Source organism: Ciconia boyciana, chromosome 5 (genome assembly GCF_034638445.1).
Source record: "Ciconia boyciana chromosome 5, ASM3463844v1, whole genome shotgun sequence".
Taxonomy (NCBI): domain Eukaryota; kingdom Metazoa; phylum Chordata; class Aves; order Ciconiiformes; family Ciconiidae; genus Ciconia; species Ciconia boyciana.
This window is the reverse complement of record NC_132938.1, coordinates 57,933,881-57,952,835: the sequence shown is the minus strand read 5'-3', so window position 1 is coordinate 57,952,835 and position 18,955 is coordinate 57,933,881. Positions and strand designations below refer to the sequence as shown.

Here is an 18,955-nt window from a genome sequence, read left to right as displayed (position 1 = left end):
CCCCGGCCCGCACACTTCCCCCCGCCTACAGCGCGGGGCGCGCGCCCGGAACTGCTGCCTCCGGGCTCTGGTTGCGCGGGGGGACCGGCGCGGCGGCGGACCCGGCTCCGGGCGGTGAGACGGCGGTGGCTGCCCCCGCGCACCCTCCTCCTCTTCCTCCTCTCCGGTGAGAGCGCGGCGGGCGGCTCCGCGGGGGCAGACACGAATTTGCCGGGACCCGGGAAGAGGGGGTTTGGGAGGAGGCAGAGGGGAGCCCACACCACGCTTGGCGGCTGTTACACCTGGTCCCGGGGCGGGGCGAGCGCTGAGTCTCCCTGTGGCGCGGGGAGGGCCCGGGCGGAGCCGGCGGGGCGGGGCGAGGCGAGGCGGAGGCGGCCGCGTTGGCCCTGTGGGTGCTGGCGCCCCTCCTGCCGGCGTCCGGAGGGACGGTCCCTCCTGAGCACACGGGCACACCCGGTGCCGCGGCCTTGAGGAAATCGGGCCAGGGCGGTAACGGGTGCGGGAGGGTCCCCGGAGCCTTGTTTCGGGCTCTGACAGGGCGAGAGCCAGTCGCGCTGCTGTGCCCAGGGCAGCGTGTCCGGCGGGTGGCTCCCCCCTGAGGGCAGCGAGCCGTGGGGAGCCGCCCTGCCGCCTGCTCTGGGCGGGAGGCGCTGGGCCCTGGCGTTGGGCGGCGGTGCAGGCGGGCGCTGGGCCCTGGCCGGGCTCGGTGGCTGGCGCTGCGATGGCACGGGGAGGGGCAGCTCCGCCTTTGTCGTAGGGACTGGCCCCGGGCGCGGCTCCGAAACGAAGGCGGCACTGGCCCGCGGGTGGGGACAGCGATTAGGAAGAAACAGACCAAGCAGACAGAGGTGAGGTATGCGTAATACAGGGCATATAAGTTTCAACCATAGTATAGGATATTTTTTGGTTAAAAGATGGTGGCGTTTTATTCTCTTAAGCATTTTATTTTTGAAGATTGACTTTCAGGTGAGAGGCCTTTCCTTCATTCCCACAGGAAATGTCAGGGAGAAATTTGCAGCAAGTATGTTGCAAAGGATCAGGTTGTGGCTTTGGTGTAATTCATTCGGAAATTCAGTTTTAACTAAAGTTTCATTCGTCCACTGAGAAATCACCAGGAGGATGATGTCTAGGGAATTTGTAAAGTTGATAAATTTTGGTAGTCATTTCATTAGGGAAAGGTGAAAAACAATAACGGAGGTATAATCAATTTACCAGTCACTTAAACCAATGAGCAGTGACATCTGTTTAAACAGCATCTTCAGGTCCATTTTTGCAGAATATTGAAACTTGGTGGTAGCAGGGATTAGCAAATCTCAGTTGCGTAGGTATGATTATCTCATTTACTTGAATAAATGTTTTTTATAAAACTGATTTTTGTGGCAACACAACTATTCATGAGAACAAAAACATTTAGTAGAAAGGTAAGGCAGACGTAACAGGAAAAGGGCTTGATTAAACAGGGAACTCATGACAGAGCTCCAGTGCAAAAAGGACCTATACAGGAGGTGGAAGTGGAGACACAGGCTGCAAAGGACCAATATAGAAATATTGCCCAGGCATGTGGGGATGGTGTTAGGAAAGCCAAAGCTAAGCTAGATTTGAAACTAGCAAGAGATGTCAACGGTAACAAGATGCAGTTTATCAGGAAAAGGATACACAAGGAGAATATGATGATGCTGCTGAGTGGGACAAGTGTGTTAGTGACAGCAGACAGAGGTAAGGGTGAGATAGTCGATGTCGTCTTTGCCTCAGACTTCACCAATAAGGTCTTTGAAGTCTTTGCCTCAGACTTCACCAGGCCTTTTGCCACAAGGCAGGGTTAAAGGAGAGGAGGAACTACAAGTTGTGGAAGAGGATTGAAGTAGGGATTGTTTACCTGATAAGTCCATGGGCCCAGGTGGACTGCATTCAAGGGTGCTGAGAGCTGACAGTGTCTTTGTGAGCTACTCTGTCATCTTTGAAAGGCCATGAGATTGGAGGAGATCCCTGAAGACTGGAGAAAGGCAAATCTTACATTCATCTTCAAAAAGGGCAAGAAGGACAATCCAGAGAACTACAGGCTGGTCAGTCTCACTCCTTCCACCTGTGGAAAGATCATGGAGGAAGCCAGTTGTAGGCATGAGAAGGAGCAGGTGGGGACTGGGGATAGGCAGCTTGGGATCTACCAAGGATAAATCATGCCTGACCAACTGGCTTGTGCTCTGTGACAAAATAACTAGATCTGAAGATGAAGGGAGAGTGTTGGATGTTATCTGCCACGGGCTTAGAGGGACCTAATGGAAGCCTTTATATGCCTAAGAGATTATTGAGAAGGTAGAGCCAGTCTTTCTACTCAGGTGCACTGTAGGGGAATGAGAGACAGCATGAGTTGGAACTTCCGATTCGAAGTAAGGAAATGAGGACAGTTAGACATTGGGACAGATTGCCCAGAAGGTTTGTCACATTCCTGTCTTTGGAGGTTTGCAAGATCCAACTGGACAAAGTCCTGGGCAAGCTGGTCTGAACTCAGTGTTGACTTTGCTTTGAGCAGGAGGTTGCACAGGGTGACCACTTGGGGTCACTTCCAAACTCAATGATTCTATGATTCTTAAATAATGTTCTGTTTGTGAGGAGTAGGAAACAGCAAATATAGGGCAATAGTGTAATCTTAGAAATTTTGGATAAACAGGTTACTGTGATATTGATTGAAATGTTAATTTAAAAGTACAGTATAAAATATGCTGTAGAATAGAATGTAAAATGAAGGATACCAGTACTAGTAACTCCATAGCAGAAGATTTTACTCCAGTTTTCTAAAATTCTTTGGAGAAGGTGTCAGATAAATAAGAACTGATTCATACAATTGTTCTGGTTAGTACAGTTGTCTGGACTACTAAAGTGTGTGAGTTTTGAAATATCCCTCATGGGAGATAACTGAGAAATTATGTTGTCATGAATCAAGTCCTGATTAAGATGCTAGAGCAAAAACTGAAAAGAGAAGTTCAGTTTTTCCTGCTTCTAAGATTTTCCTTGATCTGCTTTATTAAGACTTACATTGAATCTGAAAGTGATCTGGAAAAGGCATTATTGTTAAATAAGCAAAATCTGCCACTGTCACAGTTATTAGATTAGTCAGGAAGAGAGTAAATCCTGAGGAACAGAAGAAGCCAAAGAGGGAAAAAAAAGGTGAATTGATATTATGGTGGTGAGTGAAATTAATTATTGATGAACACAGTGCAGTGGAAGGAATTTTGTGCTACTGATTCATGTTACTGGGTTTTAAGTTAACTGCTACAGATGTTGAAGGTAGGCTGAAAAGGATATGTGAGTGGAAGTCCTTTTAATCATCAGTGTCAGTGAAAAATAGAAGTATTGCTGAGTTTATAAAGAATGGGTTTGATAATAGCATTGCAATATAAATCGAAGGTGTGCACTTCCTTGGAAAAATATCTTCAATTGTACACCTGTCTTAGAAAATAATAGAAATAGGAGTTCAGAAACAGACGGATGAAAATATGACCATATCTGAAAATCTAATGTAAGTAGATCCATTTAACTGAAAGTGATGATGAAGAAGATAATACGTGAGTAGGCATGCGAAATAATAGCTGGCAAATAAATGCAAAGAAAGGGTCTCTTACACCCTAGAAATCTAATAAATCTATTAAATTGGAAGACCACATAGTCTATATAGTGATCAGTTAAGCTTGTATGTATTTGGCAGAAGACAATAGTATGCTCAAGAAATGAGAGACTCAAAAAATTCTTAGACATTTTAGGAATAACAACCCAGTAATTAACATTTTTTTCTTCCCACAGGGATTTACACCACTTAGAGTAGTCTGCATTAAGAGGTTACTCCATGATTGTCCATTGTAGGATTTTTAATATTATCTCACATACTTCAGAGAGTTTTGTGACCTTGTATTTGGTCTCGTCTATCCATCCTCAAACCGTTCTTATACAACAGTGAATAAGTGTCAAACAGAGACCTAAGCTGAGAAAGGTGCTTTTAGGGCTGGGCTAATGGATTAATGCTTAGTTGCAAGAGAGTGTGCTTGAGTTCCTGTCCCTGCTCGACGAGTTGCCTATGTGTTCCCTTCAGTTACTGCTTTATGCAAAACCAGTTCTGTTATGGGTTCAAGGATTATAACACAGCCCTCTAATCTCACAGCTGCGTTATCAAACTGCTACACAAAAGACAGTGTCATACTCACTTTTTCCTATTTCTTTTTCCTAAATAACATCTGAATTATTTTCTGTACAAAGATTCCACTTTAACAAGAAAGTCAAGGAGTGCTCTCGCGCAGAATAACCTATGGCATCATTGTTGAAACACTGTACTATTCTTGCTTCAAGACTATCAAGTTGCTATATGCTGACTTCACCACCAGGGGAGCAGTTTATGAATGAAAACATGCGTGAATGTAATTGGATCTTAGCTTTATAAGTATCAAACTACTGTTCTGATCTCTAAACATCTGGAAAAGGCCACTACCAAAAGCAATAATTTGCTTTTTGGACCAGGCCAGTTATTGGTATTAGCCTGTTTGACAGTTATGGGATTGTGGTTCAGTAAGGAGAGCATATTTATCAATCTACTTTTTTCAGATGATACTATTTTTAAGACAGCTATTGATGTGTTCATCTTTCCATTAAGTATACTTTCCTTCTTTAACTTAGAAATAGATTTTTTAAAATTTGAAAATGTATGCCTAAGCTGAGCATACTTGAATTGTTTAATAAGCCTAGTTGCCTCCCTTCTCATGAGAAATTTCTCGTGATATGTTAGTTATAACTGCATTAGCCTATGACATTATAATTTACCCTTGAGAACAGAAAAATAATTGCTGCCATTTCATACATAAATAAAAGAATAAATACAGAGAACCCTTTTGAAATTTGGATTTTAACAGTTCCTTTACAATAGATGTCTTTTAAAAGCTAGAGCTAGAAATAAATCTAGGAAGTGTTACCTTCAGAAAGATGAAAATGGAGTTAGCATGCTTACACTTGTGCTCTAAATACTCCAGGCATCCTGAATTGGCTTCTAATGACTGTTGAGGCTACCTGTTCCTTATGTACACAAGTATCTATTCCTAGAAGAAGCCTCAGAAAAGAACTTAAAGAGTTTTTTTTTAACAGGAAATTGTTCCAAATTTCTGAAATTGGTGGTTTAATTCTACTGTTTTCATTCAAGAGGGGGTTTAGCAGAGTCCTAATTTAAGATTATATGGTACTGAAACTCGGAAGGCATATTCACAGAAAAAAAGAAATGGAAGAGATAACCTAACCACAGAACACAGGAGCAGCCTGAAAATTTATCAGAGGTAGATGCATAAAAAAGAGAGTATCTGCTTTCCATGCACATTGAATTCACTTTTTGTAAACATCAGAGAGAGACTGAATTGTCTGGACGGGGCTTGCACCGCAGTCTCTGCTTGATCAGTGAAAAAGCAGAGTAACTGATGTGTAGTACTTACTAGCAGAAGTTCTATGGCCACCAGAAAATGATTTGACAAGTAGCAAAGATTAAGGAAGAGAGAAGAGGCTCTTGAAGAGGATTCTTAACTCTCTGCTGGGTCCATTGATAAAATCCCTATGAAGTCTACTGTATGTCAAACCCCTTGATGATCTCAGTCGAACGATTCTCTGGTGTCTCGTGAAAGCTCAGCATGAGATAAAGGTTCCTGGAGACTTCTAGGCAAGTGTTGAGGGAGCAGGCTGCCACTGCTGGTGTTTTGGCCAGAGAGGTAAAAGTTCACTGCCTTGAATATCAAAAGGAATTCATCAGATGAAACCTTGGAAGCTCCAGCTGAAAAAGCTGTCCAGGCAGTGCTTTTGAGCAGACCTGATGAAAGCCTTTTCAAGAATGTCTTCTAGATTACTGTATAAAAAAAATAAAACGTCCTGATGTGCTTCAAATGAGGTTTGAAGAGATTATTAACAGTATCACTTCTCACCCATTTTGCAAAAGAGCAGGAAACTTCCCTTCCCATGTTATTTCTTAAATTAATAATTGTTAATTACTGATTAAGTTAGACAGCTATCTATCTTTGTAGGGACAATTTCTGATGTAAATGCAGTTCCTTAGAGCTTTTGTTAAAGAAATTAACAGAGAAGGCTCCAGAGTGCAGGAATGTGTTGCTATGAAGCAAACTTTTTTTTTTTTAATTTGTTCTAATCTTTTCCTCACTTTATTCCATTTACATTGACACTGTGGCATCTTAGAGCTCTGGATAGTCATTACTTGACATGAAAACCTAGGCTATCACAAGGGGACTTGGATAAATCACAATCTGAGTCATAAATTTTCTCATTGTTTCAGCTAAATTTAAGAATTGACAATATATTTTTTCAGATTTTTAATATATATATAAAATCATATACTAGGTGTTCTATATCTCTTATATTGTATGTTACAATGAGCTGTTCTTTTCAGAACTTTTAAAAAGTTAATTTTTCTACAGGTAAGAGATTTTTCTTTATTCTTAAATGAGCAATGAGATAGAAATCACTGTATGTGCAAATAATGGTAAGGAGAAGGTTAGTAATTGCTTTTCTTGAAGTTTACACTTATTTTGCATACTTTTCAATATTCCATATGTATGGAATATCAAGAATGTGGAATATTTGTTCCATTTATGTAAGTATGATGAGTTTAGTTTCTGAACATCAGATATGCCAAAGAACAAATTTGAAATTGTTTCAGATGTAAAGCCATATTCAAGTTCTGCAGCTCTGAGATTCACAATTAGTCATCTAATGACGATAATTAATTCACATATCCTTGCTGTGATTTAATATAATTTCATTTTACCAAAAAAAAAAAAAATCTTCTGTGAGATAGTTAGCCACATGCTGTTTGAGTTATGCTCCTTATGAATAAAGTTGTCATTGCTTTTCTTTTCTTTTTTATTTTTTTTTCCCCCTTCCTCCAAAGACACCACTATGGCTGCTACAGTGAACTTAGAGCTTGATCCCATTTTTCTGAAAGCCCTGGGCTTCTTGCATTCGAAGAGTAAGGACTCTGCTGAAAAGCTGAAAGCGCTTCTTGATGAGTCTTTGGCCAGAGGAACTGACTCAAGCTATCGTCCATCTCAGAAGGTATTGGTATTAGAGAGCATGGGTCATTTTTGTATGCCTTTTTAAAGCTCCTGCTGTTCCTAGTTCATCTTTTACAGCTGAAAAGTTAAAAGAGAATCAGAAATTAAGGAAAAAGAAAAAGTAATTATGGAATGTTCCATTGAATTGAAGTTAATGGAAAAAAAAAATCTCTTTATGTTGTTGGTGCATCAAGACCTGTAAAGGAGATATTCAACACTATATTGCAAGTGTCGTGACTTTGTAATAGTACTTTTTGTATTCACTTCTGTATTGGTTTTGGTAATTTTGTTCATAAGCTATCATACGTGCTATCTAAGGTGAACCTAAAATTATGTATTTTTCCAGTTACAATCAAAGCTAAAAGGTCTTTAAAATGCAGATTAGTTTTGCCACAGACAAATATGAAACAAAACGAGCTGTTTACTGATGAAGTTGGATGTCTTTTTTTGAAATTCTGTTGGTGAAGTCATATGAGAATGAAAAACACCAAGTGGTTCAAAGCAGAAATGATTTGCAGGCTGACACCATTGCCATCCAATGGACAAACATTATTTTTCGTCTACTGAAAATCACTAAACACCTGCTAGAGAGAATATTTGAATCTGAGATTAGTGTATGGAAATAACCAAGCAGGGACATCCTCATATTGCTACGTATTGCCATATGGATAATGAGATAGTGTTCTCCCCTAGGATGCCTAGAAGTCAGCCTGGTATGTTCTAATGATGGTCTGTATGCTGATACATTAGTAATATTTCATTTCTACGTGTACATGGTTCCAAATAACTAAAAGGCACTATTACTGCTACAGCATACATCATGTTTGTACTGTGTGGCCTAACTCCTTTCTATTCAAATTGTTAATTCCCTGAAACCTAAACTGCAGTTCCCTCTAACACAGGTCTCAAAACTCTCAGGAGCCCTCTATGTCAGAGCTCAAAGAAGCATTGGTTTGTGGTTTAAAGAGGAAGCAGGGAGCCGAATAATAGTGCGAAGAGGCTTGGGAAGCCAATTCTAATAACAGCTCGGCTGGTTGTCACCTGGCCTCAGGTGAGACTGAGGCTCAGGCCAGAGGAAGAAATCTTTTGTTCTCCTCTTTTCAGTGTGTCTCCAGTATCAGCTGGACTGCAAAGCTCAGAAATGGAAAAAAGTACAATAATTCCCTTCCTTGCATTCTCAGGCTGCAGGATTAATTTGTGGTTGACCATGAAATCCAGGAATAGAGTAAGGAGCACAGGATTACCACAGTCGGGATGATAAGGAAATACATTTCTGACTCTGGATGCAACAGGAAGTCAGCAAACTTGGAGGGGGCTGAAGCTCAGGGCTCAGGACCCATCCCAGTACACAGCAGAGAATTACTGCCTTCATACCAAGCTGGGGGGCGGATACCTTGCTCATGCATTTTGCTGTGATTAATCATGCATTTACAGACTCACTTGCTTATTATCCATTGCTGACACTAATGTGTCATTAATAAGAACTATTGATTTCTGTTGAGATCTAAATTTATTAATCTCATAGGTGAATATGGACTGAGATTAAGCAGAGGTCAATATTTTTCTCTGTGAAGGAATGAAGTATTGATGTCTGGTGACATCAGATGTCAACTTATGTTTTCAGCTTATATTGAATTTTGTCCTCAGAACTATCTGAAAATTTGTGTTCATTATCTCTTTGAATTCTAAAAGCAGAAAAGTTTTCCTTTTTAATTAATGTTCCAAAGAGGATCTGTCTTTGGAAAAGGAGCACCTTTTCCTCTGGAATTTGAGTGATAAGGGGAACTTTTAATCATTGACTGCAGCTTAAACACACTAATTTGTCAATGTGATATGAAAATATTTAAGAAATGTGAAAAAAAAAGTCTATATATAGATGATCAATGTTGTATGACATGTTGTTTGCCTATCCTGTTATCTAACTAATTGCAGACTAAGAAATAACTCAAGTGTAGGGTTTGCCTTCAATTTTTGTTTCTGTTTTTAGGAAGTAGAGCAACCAAAAGTATCTGTTGCCAAACCCATTTCCAGTAAGCAAGAGCCTAAAGCTTCTTCTAGTTTGCCTTCTGGCAACAACAATGGCAAGCCCACTGCGTCAGAAAAGGTGAAAAAAGAAACAGAAAAGAGATCTGCTGATAAAGTAAGTAATTTTTGTTCTCTAATGAAATAGCTTGGTTAAACTTGAAGATGTTTTGGACAAAAGCTCTCTTTTTTTTAACCTCTGTAAGTCAACTCATCTAATTGTGCATAGCCAGTGAGCTGCATTATCCCATCATGCTGCCATTTAGGCAATCCAACAAAAGTCTTGTTATAATTATTCTGTGAATATTTTCCCTGCTTATTGCAAGGGGGTTGGACTAGGTGACCTTTACAGGTCCCTTCCAACCCAAACTGTTCTGTGATTCTATGTTTTAAATATCCTGATAATAAGAGGGTACTAAAATGTAGCAAGCTGAAATGTGGGATTCCCAAAACTTTTTCAAGGATTTTGAGGTGAAGTACAAAAAGTGGCGTTGAGCTGCTAGTTCATAAATATTTTGAAGAAAATATGTATCTAAGGAAAATATGTTGTGTGTATGCTGCGTGAAGTACACCTTCTTATACTGCTAACCTAATTGTTCCAGTCATTTTCTCATTTTAATAATATCCATTAGCTTTTTGCATTTTCACATTCTTTGTATGTGTGTGTAATAGATAAAAGGGGATATCGCTGAAGGAGCTGATACACCAAAGAAGCCCAGACTAGAGAAGCAAGAGACTCGTTCCTCTCCTATTACGGTTCAGACAAGCAAGGATTTATCCATGCCTGATTTATCCAGCTTTGAGGAAACCAGTGCTGATGACTTTGCCATGGAAATGGGATTAGCCTGTGTTGTTTGCAGGTAAGTCAACATTGCTTCACTGCAATTGTGTAGTTACCTTTTTTTTTTTAATTGTGTACTATTGAGTTAATGCTTCCTGTAGCTTTTGTTCTGGAAATCACTTAAGCACGTATACAAAATTAATAATACCTTTAAGCATCCTTCATGAATAAGAATGGTTTCTTGAAAATGGGACCTTTAATGAGAAAACCAACTTTTCTTCTTGAGGAAAGGGCAAGTGAAAAATACTAAAACTAAACACGATGCAAAACCTATCATAACAAATATTGACTTTTAATTATTGGAAAACAACTTAAAATATTAATAGCTAATGATAAGCATCTTTAAAAAATCAGTTCTCTTCTGAAAACATTTTTTAGTGGCATTATTATGAGATCTGTATGTGTTGCTCCTCTTTTCATAATCATTTGACATTAGTTTACACATAGCTGTGTTTTTTCAGTTAACTGTAAATATATCTTGCAGTCAAGACAGGTTCTTTTTACTTTTCAGTAAGGGCTCTAAAATTGGATCTTAGTAACATTCTGCTAAACAGTACATTTAGTGTTAACAGAAGTGTAAAATACACTTTTGAATATCCACCCTGGCATCAAATCACTCAAATCAGGATTTGGTTTCACAGATTATTTATGTCCTTCTAAGTCCCCGCTGCTGCCAAAAGGAACAGTTTGGCTCTCCCAATTGTACCTCCTTCCCTGTCCTCTTTAGGGGGTGTATTGCCCACACAGGTTTGTGATCAGCTGAATCAGCTCTCCACTTGGGTTTTCCAGTAGATTTAGGTTTCAGGCAGCTTAGTGAGTGCAAATGCTTATGCTGGCACGTGTGTGGATGCAGGAATGTAGAGCCAGGACAGAGATGAAGGTGGGACTGGCCTTTTGGTAGCATTATATATTTTAGCTCAGCTTAAGCCAGTTGGGAAACTGTGCTTTATAACTTTGTTCTTCAGTCATTTCCGTGGTCATTCCTGTTGTGCAGATAAGGAGATGTCTCCAGTACGTGGAGGATAAATTTCCATTGTTACAGCTAATTATACTGTTAACCAATTGTGAACTGATGAGATTTCATGTCACATTATTCCGATGCGTTAGCTCAAATGTTTAATTTCTTATTATAGACATTGGAAAAGGAAGAACAGTTAAAACATTTGAAGTATGAAACAAATATTTCAATTTTACCTTTCTTCCTGCAAATTCCATTTTTGCTGTCTCCTAAAGGGGCAAAGCCCTGTTCAGGAGTATGTTAAAATGCTACTAAAAACAGTATGGTATTAACTTATTTGGCAGGAGGGGATAAAGAAAAGTTTTGTTTAGACAGTCTTGAGCTGCTGTGGATTATTAATTCTGCATCTTCCCTGGCAAAGGAAGACATGTACAAGCATAATGAGAAATGCCTGCAAAGTAAAGAAAGAAAATGCAACTACTGTGCCTAGCGTGGCCAAGACTTTGCTTTGAAAAGCATAGGCCAGGTATGTGGTTCCATTAGCTGTTCCACAATCAATGTTTAACCCGTCTGCTGAAGATGTTGCTTCTAGCTAATCGTGGTCACAAATTCATAGTGCTCTTCCAAAAAAATGCATCTATCCTGGCTAACTAAAATAGCTCTCATTAAGCTGGTGCCAGAGGGAGGGAGAAGCACATCAGGGAAAGAAGCAACCCATTAGAGAGGGGATGGCAACAGTCACCCAACGCTCAGGGTTTGTTTTCATTTTACATGAAACCTGCTGGAACCAATGTCATGTGGTTCTCGATCTCCAGCTCACGCCAGACAGGATGTTTTTCAGAGTACTTGTGCTTCAGACTTTCTGAATCCAACACATTGGTTAGACAGTATTCCACTCTTGACTGCTCAACTTTCAATGTGTGGGCCCATTTTCGGGTTGGCCATCTTGAGCCAAAATAATAACATCCCAGTACATATGAAATATAAAAGCACTGGATACTCTGGAAAATAACTCAAATTATTAATAGTATTTAGAAACTGACATCTTTCAATAACTCAGTCAATTGTGAATGAAAACACCATGTCCAATTGTAGAGTAGGTGGGGTTCATAGCCAAAGGGTTTATATTTATATTGCTTAAGAAGACAAATTAACAACAAGAACCCAGCTGTGGGTTCAGAAATGCAAAAGAGTGCATTTGAATATTAACTATTCCTTTCTTATAGATGTAAAAACTAAAGTAGAGACATTAAATATTTGTTCAAGATTTGCTAAGTGTCAAATGTATTTTCACAGTGACTAGGAGTATTGAACATTGATGCCTGTGGTCATTTTCTTCTTGTTCTTTTATACCAAGTCAGGCATAAGGAGAAGAGGGAGTATTAAAATAACTTCAGCCTCTCCAATACCTGCAGATGTTAGAAAAACAGTTACATGGCTAGTAACCATGTATATGGCTCCTCAGTTATATGAAGAAGAAATACTACATGCAGTTTGCAGGTGATAGTGAACTCTGTCTCTCAAAAAACCCAAAACATGTGTCTTTTAAAAAGCCTGGTTTTGAAAGAACAACCTTATTTTTTATAAATACTTTTTTGTTTGTTTGTTTTCTGAAGGTAAAAAATTATTCAGTTTGTTTCTTCGGTTATCATATAATTTAAAAATAAGTCTGGTTTAACTTGTTTCTGGCCGTGAAGAGTTCATGTTTTTTTAATCATGCTGGGATTGTTCTTTGTAATTTTAAAATAGCATGAGTCTCCTCCCTTGAGACACGAGGTTGAAACATCACTGCTTTCTTCTGACCCAGTTTATTTAGGAATAACAAACAAAATGGCTTTTGAAATATCCTGCATATAAAATAATGGGTCCTGGAATTTCAGAAAGGTTTCTCCCTCTGTTTTTAAATAGCCCATTTAAAAGAGAAATATTTCTTAGAAAATGTTCTAGTATCCATATGGACAATACCTTCAGACTTCATTTTCCTGTTATATAAAGAAATAAGGTATTACCTTTCCCCACCCATCTACAAATAGAGTTTCCATGGTTACCTGGGTACCTGCTCCTCAGGGATATGAGCAAAAGCAGCTTAGCAATTAAATAGCCTGATTTGTCATCTGAAGGAAGAAATTATTAGGAAAATGGTATTTGGCTAATTCACAGACATACTCCCAGTCATGTGTATATCACTAATTTGTCATTTATACAGCATGATTACTTTCACCAGAGGCCCACACAAAATTAAGTCCTCATCACCAGCTTACATGTTTGCTTCAAGGCAGGACTACACAGTTAATCCTCTCTATTCCATCTTTCCATGATTCTGGTATTATCTCGAATTCCAAGTGTCTGTTTGTGTAGTAAGGACCAAAAGGATGGGTAATAAAACATCTTAAAAGTAGTGCACAGCTTGGATGATGATGCTTTTAAATCATGTAGCAGAAAGCGCTCTTACAGGCTTGTCATTGAGAAATTATTTGTTCTTGAGCTGTATTGCTCTACAGTTTACAGCAAAATTATCCAAATGTAAACTAGGCCTTCAAATGCTAATATAATGAGGAAGTCATAATTGGTATACAGTGAGGTATCCATAAAATGCCTAGGTGAAGCAAAGCAGGTAAGACTTGCATTTCTAATCTAAAAATCAAACAGGGAAATCAAAAGTGTCATATACACATGTTTAATAGTATAGAAGTTTTAGGTTTTCTTGAATGAAATTACCTTTAAAAATACAAAATTTTTAAAATACTTGTTAGGAAGAACTCATACAGGAAGAAAAGGAATACATTTCATTTGCCACAGGTAGAAAATATACATGAAAGCAAAAATATTTTTAGTTTTTTATCTTAAGCCTTGCAAAATTTGCAACAATTGGATAATCCTTTAAGTGCTTTCTCCCATAATCTGTTCTTAACTATTTGCTTTGCAGGCAAATGACAGTTATTTCTGGGAATCAGCTAGTGGAGTGTCAGGAGTGCCATAATCTTTACCACCAGGATTGCCATAAACCTCAAGTGACAGACAAGGAAGCAAATGATCCTCGACTTGTGTGGTATTGTGCCCGCTGTACCAGGCAGATGAAGAGAATGGTAGGAGTCAGTTTTTGTATGAGCACTATTTGAATACAGCAGGCTATTTCTAATATGTGAGAGTATTTTATGGGTTGCAGAAATCTTTGGAAGCATGTTGGAGAACCATTTTTCTCAGCAGTGCTTCCCTTGCTGCAGCTGTGTTTTTTCATGTAGCATCTCAAAGACTATTCTGTAATGTGCTTCTTAAAGTTTTCTAAAAAGCAGAAGTTGAGTGAAGAAGAGTGAAATAGGATTATTTCCTACTTGGTAAGCAGCAGTTGAAAACTTTTTATGATACTCAGCTTTTAGCACGTGTCTACCAAATAGCCCTACAGTTTTAGTTTTCTTCTGAGCTTTGGACATGAATTGTTGTTTTCCTGTGAGACAAGACTGCAAATTTCGGTCCAGATCTTAAGTGCTAAGTGTTCTCAGGCTCAACGATAAGCTAAGGGTAGCACATTCCAGGAAAAAATCCCTTTATTTTGATTGATCTGCGTGTTAATTTCTTGACTAAACAGACCAATTATCCCTGATGGAATCCCACTCATCTCATTATTAGAAACAAACATCAGAGTAAGAAAGCATCTTTGGGTGCATGAAACATGAACCATTAGTTCGCACGACTTTAGTTATGACATTTTAAAATCAAGCCCTTTTATACAGCAGAAAATGTGTTCTGTTTTGGAACTGTTCTATGATAACTTAGCAAATTGTTATCTGTTGAAATGGCTCTACTAAGAAACAAGAAAAGAAGGCAATGTAAGATCCTGGCCTAGGAGTTATCATCACTGACTGAAGTACATGATTTTTCTGATGATCATCAGGCGTTTGAACTCAGAGGAGTGTTTGCTTGAGGTCAGTTATTGCACAGGATAGCCATTGCAGCCATTCAACATCTGCCTTCAATATGCCCTTTCCTTTTTTTGTTTCAGCATAAATTCTACCATTTTACCTGCCACTTCTTAGCAGACTCTTGCAGTCAGCATCCTAGTACTGCTGGATTATGTCCCTGTCTTCCTCAAGTTCACCTGTCTTTGCCTTATTTCTGTGAAAGCCCAGTGCTTTCCTGTTCCCTGAGTGTCAACACTGCCATTCTTTCCACGCTGAAATAGCAAGTCCTATTCAGTTCGCTTTTTGGCTGGACTCTGTCCACAGTATCATTCTCAGCACTACTTCCACATCCCCTATTACCTTATTTCTCAGGCACTGTTCAGCTTGAAATTGTAAAGGCTAGATTGCAATCTGATAATGCTCATGCTTTTTGTTAACAGTCAAAACAGTCAATGTTATGGGGCCCATAACTAATTGGGGGGGGGGGTTTCCTACAACTTATACAGGCTCAGAAGACACAAAAACCGCCTCAAAAACCAGCTCCTGCAGTGGTTTCAGTTGCACCAGCTGTGAAGGATCCATTGGTCAAGAAGCCAGAAATTAAGTTAAAACCTGAGACCCCACCAACTTTTCTAGCATTCAAGAGAACAGAAGTCAAGGTAATGTAGTTTAAATTTTCCAGAGGAAGAGTTTACATTTCACTGCATATATTATCATTCTTTCAATCAGACCAATCTTTTCTCACAAGAACCATGAATGAAAATAGTCTGCTATACTATGTGTACTGAGTAGTACCATAGCATAGTGGTTTTGCATTAAGACTAAAAGAGTGGGGAAAAAAACCCTCAATTCAACTATAAGTCCCTAAAGCGTCCAGCTCTTGACTATGTTTTTATGTTACAAGGGAGAGAATAGAATTTACTCTAATTTTTTTAATGATATTTTATACAAGTAGAAATCCTCATAAATGTGCGCTAGCAGCCCAGAAAGCCAAGTGCATCCTGGGCTGCATCAAAAGAAATGTGGCCAGCAGGTTGAGAGAGGTGATTCTCCCCCTCTACTTGGCTCTCGTGAGATCCCACCTGGAGTACTGCGTTCAGCTCTGGCGCCCTATAGTACTTAAAGGGGGCCTACAGGAAAGATGGGGAGGGACTCTTTATCAGGGTGTGTAGTGACAGGACAAGGGGTAATGGTTTTAAACTGAAAGAGGGTAGATTTAGATTAGATATTAGTAAGAAATTCTTTACTGTGAGGGTGGTGAGACACTGGAAGAAGTTGCCAAGAGAAGTTGTGAATGCCCTGTCCCTGGAAGTGTTCAAGGCAAGGCTGGATGAGGCTTTGAGCAACCTGGTCTAGTGGAAGGTTTCCCTGCCCATGGCGGGGGCGGGGGGGGTTGGAACTAGATGATCTTTAAGGTCCCTTCCAACCCAAACCATTCTATGATTCTGTGAATTATATAAAAGATATGATTTGCTCTCTGGTCAAGTAACACATGCATATTTTGATAGTTAGAAGGCTTCTCCTCGTGATAATAGGGAAATTCTTGCTGACTCTGTGAGATCTAATTTAGGAGGCTGCTGCTGCTTAGGTATGTTGCCTCATGTTTCTGTTTCTCCAAGTTATTTAATAAATATTGTCACAAATTGGTCAAAGGTAGTAAACCAGAAGCAGTGTAATAAATAACATAGTAGTCTAACAAAGCATGACCCTTACCTAGGAAAACACATCTTTAACTCAGAATCAAGGCAATTATTCATGTGCTCAAAGTTACGTTTGCCATTGCTGTGCCTGGGTGCAAACCATCATGAACAGTATGATGGCTATTGCTCAAGCGCTTACACTTATGAATAACTTTTTTTCACCTCTGCAGCGTTATTTATGTGCCTAAGCAGGTTGTAAGAGTGAGGCCCCATTTCATCCATCATCTTTACTGTTTAGAAACTGGATATCTTATAGAAGGGTTATTATTTGAATAGAGGGTTTTAATTTCTGTTTTGACTCTGCTGTTTGATATAACTCTGGTTTAATTCATGTGTATTATCCCCATCTGAAAACTGGGGATTATAGAGTTTAAGGTGTGGGAATTGCAGTTAATGTGTACAGCACTTTGCAGGCAAGGAAAACTTTGTTTGTAGGAGGTTGGTGTTTTGCAGTACCTGAATGGGAAGACTACAGGAAAGAAGTCCAGTGACCTTTTTTTTTTTTTTTTAAATTGTATCTGGGTACAGGGTGCTAAGAACCAAGAGGAGGGAAGGGAAGGAAAGGAACAAGTTTAAACACTGCTATTTTGACCAAAAGACTGTAATAAATGAATACTTAATTGCTCAGTGTCTGATTTTTGTCTGAGCATCTGTCATCTTGTTAAAAAGTGATACCAGGTAACGACAGTAAACAATAAAAGGTGGTGGCTTGCCTCCCTTTTTTTTATACTTCAGAAATTTGGGCTTTTTGTAGTTACTTCAGTTAAACCATCTTTTAGAGTTTATGGGGGGATCACATATGCTGTATGATAGCCTGCTCGCTGTATAGAAGAAAGGGAAGAAAAGGTAATATTGGTTTTATGTGGCTGGGAAGTTAAAAGTTGGCTGCACCTGGCATCCTTTCCTTTTCTTGTTAATACTTTTAACTGTAGTGACCAGTGATGAAATATTGTCCATTGGGTGTTCTGGGAAAAGAACTGAAACAGAGGCTTGATCTATTCCTGCTGTGATGTGTTACACAAATAGATGCTACTATAATAAGAATTCTTTATTTATTTTAGACCTCAGCAGCAATTTCGGGGAACTCAGCCAGTACAAGTGTTTCCTCTTCAGCAACCAGTGGCCTTACAGGATGGGCTGCTTTTGCAGCCAAAACCTCCTCTGCCAATCCATCAACTGCCAAACTGGGATCAACAGCACAGAGCACTGGTGGGAAACCTGCAGCTTCTTCAAATAACCAGAAACCTGTGGGTTTGTCAGGGTTGGCAACTTCCAAAACAGGACTAGGGACAAAATTAGCTCCTGCCAACAACAGCACAAACCCGGTTCAGCTGAAACCTCCTCCACCTTTGACACTGGGGAAAACCACTCTTAGCCGTTCAGTAAGCAGTGACAATGTCAGCAAAGTAGGTCTTCCTAGTCCCAGCAGTACTGCACCAAGCACCAGCAGCCAGGTGAGCAGTGGGAATGGCAACAGTGGGACTGCGGGTAACAGTGGGAGCAGCGCAAGTAAAACCACGACAGATACTGGTAATCAGTCAACCTCCCTAAAAGGCCCGACTTCTCAGGAATCTCAGCTCAATGCTATGAAAAGGTTACAAATGGTCAAGAAGAAGGCTGCTCAAAAGAAACTCAAGAAGTAGTATGGCTGCTTGCTAATTTTGTTCATTGTGTTGTGTTGAAACAGCAGCATTGGTGTTTTTCTTAAAGAAAATCCCCCAGTTACTGGACTGAAACAGTAGCTACATCAGGGAAGCCCAAAACCTATGTTATACAGGAGGTCAAACTTCGATAATCCTCGTATTCCTTTGCAAATCTATGAATTGAATATGTTGGAGGAATTCCCTGTTATATGCTCCTGTTTTTTAGCTCAAAGCACTGAAACTTGAAATTGTAAAAGTTGGGTATTTTGGAGTATAAAAAAACAGATTTATGTGGACACTTAATAAATTGAACTTACTGAAACTGTCATTCTTAAACGTTATTAATAAAAGTAGTATTAATCTGGGAAATCATTGCTGCTTTTCTTTCACCCCATTTTCCAATACTTAAAATACTTCACGTGTTCGGAGTTGTCTATATTGTGCAGAGTTAACGAAGTTTATCCCAAATTATACAGTTCCTTAGGGAAAAAAAATATTTTCTTTTAAACAGTTTCAAAAATTAACTGTTAAACAACATATTCTATTTCAACTGAGAATTTTAAGTGGCCTGTTTTGTTTTTATACAGTGAGAAATTTCATGGGTTGTGGTGGTGGTGTAATTCTCTGAGGGAGGAGAAAAGAGCGTTGGCAGAAGATAAATGGCCCCTAACCTGTAAAAAGAGCGGAAGAGAGCCAAAAGAGTGTTTTCAAGCTTTCTTAATCTGTAAAGAACCTTGATATTGTCCTGTTGAATATGAATGGAAAATAAGTGGTAGACAGTGTATATTTTAATTAAAGCACAGTCCG

General features: G+C 39.4%; 1 protein-coding gene across 3 annotated transcripts; it reads left to right on the top strand.

Moving 5' to 3' along the window:
• The first annotated feature begins 7 nt into the window (after positions 1 to 7).
• INTS12 (integrator complex subunit 12) lies at positions 8 to 18,511 on the top strand. 3 transcript variants are annotated; one of them, XM_072861534.1, is made up of 7 exons: positions 8 to 166; positions 6,923 to 7,086; positions 9,073 to 9,225; positions 9,780 to 9,967; positions 13,833 to 13,992; positions 15,312 to 15,464; positions 17,567 to 18,511. In XM_072861534.1, exons 2-7 carry the CDS (start codon positions 6,931 to 6,933, stop codon positions 18,146 to 18,148), a joined length of 1,392 nt encoding a protein of 463 aa, XP_072717635.1. In that variant the 5' UTR covers positions 8 to 166; positions 6,923 to 6,930; the 3' UTR covers positions 18,149 to 18,511. The 3 variants fall into 3 exon arrangements, with proteins under 3 accessions (XP_072717635.1, XP_072717636.1, XP_072717634.1); XM_072861535.1 differs by lacking the exon at positions 8 to 166 and adding an exon at positions 375 to 853; XM_072861533.1 differs by lacking the exon at positions 8 to 166 and adding an exon at positions 376 to 848.
• Positions 18,512 to 18,955: the final 444 nt, after the last annotated feature.